Here is a 5,000-nt window from a genome sequence, read left to right as displayed (position 1 = left end):
CAAGGGTGTCGGGTTACATTCAAGATATTTTAAGTCATGAAGACTTTTTTTTAAGGAAAAAACATGTAAATATGTAATTTTGTTGATCAAAGATGAGTTTTAAGGCGAGACACGGCAGGCAAACACATTGATTTTTAATGCAGTGGTCAGTTTTGAGATTTTGGGCTAGTTTACTCTATTTTATTAAACTATTTTATTACATTTTGTTTACTGTCATTACCGGTATCGCTGTAAAGCTCTGAGTCTCCTGCACAACGCTAGTCGATTTTTCATGCAGTGGTTAGTTTTGAGATTTTGGGCTAGTTTACTCCTTCAATATGTGTTCTTTCAAGCTGCTATAAAGAAAACGTTGAAAATATACATTAAGGTGTTTATATTATTACATTTTGTTTACTGTCATGACCAGGATCGCTGTAAAGCTCTGAGTCTCCTGCACAACGCTATGTAACCCAAATATGGGCATTTCCTTCCTATCAGTAACCAATCGTGAATGTCCAACGGGGGATTTAAAGCGAACGACAAAATCTTATTTAGAGCTGTTTAAATCTTTAAATGCCGTTTTCTCAAAATTATTTTTTTGTCATTCTCCAGTACAAACATCTCAGCCTATGTACACCAAACTCTCCAGTTATACACTTTGCAGTAATCTGAAGATATTTTCAGAGGGATTTGTTAATAAATCATTCCTGGCCTGATTTATGTGACATTTTAATAAAAAAAATATGGCGAAAATCGATTTTTTAAGGCTATGGACCGTATATTTTGATTTCCTAGGTAATGAAAGCATATATCCTGAAATCTCTCTGAATATTTTTTTTTCATCTTGTGTGTCAACAAAATGAAAAAAGAATTTTGCACCTGGCTTCAGATCTATCTATCGAAAATATATGCAAAATCACACATATTTAATGAGATAATGCCTAATTTGCATAATTAAACATGTAATAGTTATTTTTTTATATACTTGTGTAAGTAATCAACTGAGGAAGTTTCATGGTGCTATCTATTATTTTAAAATTTTACCCTATTCACCTGCAGTGTCTCGCCTTAAGGGATGAAATGTGTGTGACGGACGTGTTTTTGAGACTGTCTTTGGTTCACTGCAGTTTTAAGGAGGAAATACTCAGCAATGGTGTCGACTTATGAATTTACACATGCTTTGTCTTAAAGCATATTAAAAACACCACATAGACACATAAATGCTTGATTTTAGTATCTTTCTGAGTGCCGCATGTTTTAGTGAGTATAAAGATGCTGTTTTGTTCTTATACACCGTCCTTCAGGAGTGAAGCGTGTCTGATGTCAGAGAGAGAGACCCCTGCTGTTCATCTACGGCATGTCTCTCGCCCCGCACACGCCGCGTGGCCATATGGCATCATAGAGAAGAGTTATATAATCCAGATCGACACTGTTCTCACCTCAGAAACATCCCTGCATATGCAGCATCTCCACAGCACAGAAACACACCGTAATCCATCGGGCAAAGCTTTTAAGTGCACTCAAACCTCGTCTGGACTAAAGTGCATGATTGACATCAGCAAACCTTTTACATTTAGCCCTGATTTATTGTTCGGTGGCTTCTAATGGTTTATGTTCCCTCTCTGTATTGTTCGTATAGTCGTGTGTGTCTGTGTTTTAGGCCACTTCCTCTCGACGGTTGTGGCTTCAAGCTGTTTTCTTACTTAGTGAAGTGTATGTCTATAACCACACTAACACACACACACACAACACACTTGAAGTCCCATCATGCACTCTGAAGTTCACCTCAGTAGACTTCTAAACCGGGATAATCTTGCACATGCACTAATTAGTCTCACATACACACATTAAACACACACACACTAGAAATCATGGTTGCATTCACCTAAAAGATCAGCAATAATTTGTTTTTGAACTTCAAAACATGTGATTAAGATTTAACTTCCTCTGTGAACTTTATTTCATGCATTGTTGTGTTTGAACTAGTGTTGTTATTGTTAACTAAAAGTAAGACTTTTAAAAATAGTTTGCGGTATTGAATTGAAATAAAGCTGAAATAAAGTATTAGATGAAAACTTCAACTTAGTTATTTTCTGTTTTCTGATAAATGATTTTTGTTACTTAAGTACTAAAGATTTTAAAAGTAAGACTGTAATACGAAACCTGAAACTTGTAACTATTAAAAATCGTTGTTGGTAATTAAAAAAAAAAAATCTCAAATAAATTAAACTATTAAATAAATTATTGCAAATTAGAAATTAGAAAAGTGTAAATAAATATGTTGGAGAATTAAAATGATTAAAATGTACTTTACTTACTTAAATATTAGTAAAATAGTAAAATATTTCAGTTTTCTAATTCTTAAGTACTAAAACTCAAACTGAAATAAAATTATATATATATATATTAGGGCTGTCAAACGATTAATCGCGATTAATCGCATCCAAAATAAAAGTTTGTGTTTACATAATATATATGTGTGTGTATGGAGTATAATTATTTTCTATATATAAATAAACACACATGCATGTATATATTTAAGAAATATTTGCATGTACAGTGCTATGCATAAGTTTAGACACCCATGCTAAAGTTGACTAAAAAGAGGAATAAAAAATCATCTTTTGGAAATTGAACTTAATGCCTTAATTTAAAAAATTAGGAAAAATCCAACCTTTTAGGACACCGATTTTCTTTGTGAATGAATAATGTATCGTAAATAAATAAATGTTCTTCCTTAAAATACAGGGTGCATAAGTTTGGACACCCCTATGTTAAATTCCCATAGAGGCAGGCAGATTTTTATTTTTAAGTATTTACCTGATAAAGTTCCCTTGGCCTTTGGAATTAAAATAGCCCCACATCATCACATAGCCTTCACCATACCTAGAGATTGGCATGGGGTACTTTCCATAAGATCATCTCTCAATGCAAATCAAACTAGCTATTAGGCTAACTGAAATAAAACCATGCCAATCTCTAGGTATGGTGAAGGCTATGTGATGATGTGGGGCTATTTTAATTCCAAAGGCCAAGGGAACTTTATCAGGATGCATAGTATCCTAAAAAAAAATTTTTTTTAAATACTTAAAAATAAAAATCTGCCTGCCTCTATGGGAATTTAACATAGGGGTGTACTCACTTATGCACCCTGTATTTTAAGGAAGAACATTTATTTATTTACGATACATTATTCATTCACAAAGAAAATTGGTGTCCTTAAAGGTTGGATTTTTCCTAATTTTTTAAATTAAGGCATTAAGTTCAGTTTCCAAAAGATGATTTTTTTATTCCTCTTTTTAGTCAACTTTAGTATGGGTGTCTAAACTTATGCATAGCACTGTATATACTGTGTATATATATTTATATTATATATAATTTATATTATATATAAATAATTTATATATAAATAACAAATTTTTCTTAAATATATATGCATGTGTGTGTATTTATATATAGAAAATAATTATACTCCATACACACACATATATATTATGTAAACACAAACTTTTATTTTGGATGCGATTAATCGCGATTAATCGTTTGACAGCCCTAATATATATATATATATATATATATATATATATATATAAAAACTGAAATGAAAACTGAGAATATAAAAATAAAATCTAACTCAAAATATTAATAAATACTATAATGACATATTAGTAAAACTGAAATAACACTAGTTAAAATGCAATTCCTAGCGCAACACAAGTGCTGCATTTTGCGTGTAATATGTGCCATATTTCTTTGTAATCCCTCTAATGTCTCCTCTCCTCAGCTCTCATCATCAGCCTACATTTCCCAGAGTTCCCTGTCGGAGGCGGGGAGAAGGCAGTGGGCGGAGCCTCCGATGCCGTCGCCGGGGCAACGGCCCCTCCAGTCGCTGCAGCTTTGGGATCAGTACCAAGACCCTGCGACCGGACGCTATTATTACATCAACTCCGTAACGAAGGAGCGCTCGTGGAAACCTCCCCGCCGAGCCCGCGAGAGCAACGGCAACCAGAGCAAGGTGAGTGACCAATCAGATCCCGGAACCACACGGCCATCGACCAATCAGAGACATCCCACACCTTAGGGCTGCACGAGTAATTGAAATGAAACCGCATGCGATTTGGCAAAGGCTGCGATTATTTTATACGCAATTTGTCAGTGCAGCGGCTGATCGGTGGAAAATGCTCCATCTGAACACCAGAGGGCGTCTCACACACACACACACACACACACACACATCACTCTGAACAGCACAGGGCATCTCTCTCTCACACACACACACACACACACACACACAAACAAACAAACACACACACACCACATATCCATCTGAACACCAGAGGGCATCTCACACACACACACACCACATATCACTCTGAACAGCACAGGGCATCTCACACACACATACACACACACACACACACAAACACACACACCACATATCACTCTGAACAGCACAGGGCATCTCTCTCACACACACACACAAACACACACACACCACATATCACTCTGAACAGCACAGGGCATCTCACACACACACACACACACACACACAAACACACACACACACACACACACCACATATCCATCTGGACACCAGAGGGCGTCTCACACACACACACACACACACAACACAACACATATCCCTCTGAACACCAGAGGGCGTCTCACACACTCACACACACACACACACACACACACACACACACAACACAACACATATCCCTCTGAACACCAGAGGGCGTCTCACACACACACACACACACAACACAACACATATCCCTCTGAACACCAGAGGGCGTCTTACACACACACACACACACACACACACACACACTCCACATATGCCCCGCTGCAGAAGTACGATAACACACATCATTCCAGGAGAGCCCTATCGCTGAATCTGAATAAACAGAAGACTGAAACGCTTTGATTAAACGCGACTAATAAACACACAACTGTCGTTATGAAGTGAGTTTGGAGTAAAGGCATGTTATTAAATGTCGTCTTTTGTTGGACAAGAG

At 36.4% G+C, this 5,000-nt stretch overlaps 1 protein-coding gene across 6 annotated transcripts in view; it reads left to right on the top strand.

The window, feature by feature from the left end:
• Positions 1-5,000, top strand: part of arhgap9 (Rho GTPase activating protein 9) — a 54,658-nt gene that overhangs the window by 21,215 nt on the left and 28,443 nt on the right. For all 6 annotated transcript variants that reach the window (XR_013822513.1, XR_013822514.1, XM_079883516.1 and 3 more), the window contains exon 4: positions 3,764-3,994. Coding sequence is in view for 4 of the 6 variants with exons in the window: in XM_079883516.1 (XP_079739642.1) it covers positions 3,764-3,994 (231 nt within the window). In the remaining 2 variants the exon portion in view is untranslated. The remainder of the gene's footprint in view (positions 1-3,763; positions 3,995-5,000) is intronic.

Source organism: Squalius cephalus, assembly GCF_949319135.1.
Source record: "Squalius cephalus genome assembly, chromosome: 10".
In the NCBI taxonomy this organism is placed as follows: domain Eukaryota; kingdom Metazoa; phylum Chordata; class Actinopteri; order Cypriniformes; family Leuciscidae; genus Squalius; species Squalius cephalus.
The sequence above is the reverse complement of the archived record's forward strand: the minus strand, read 5'-3'. Positions and strand labels throughout refer to the sequence as shown.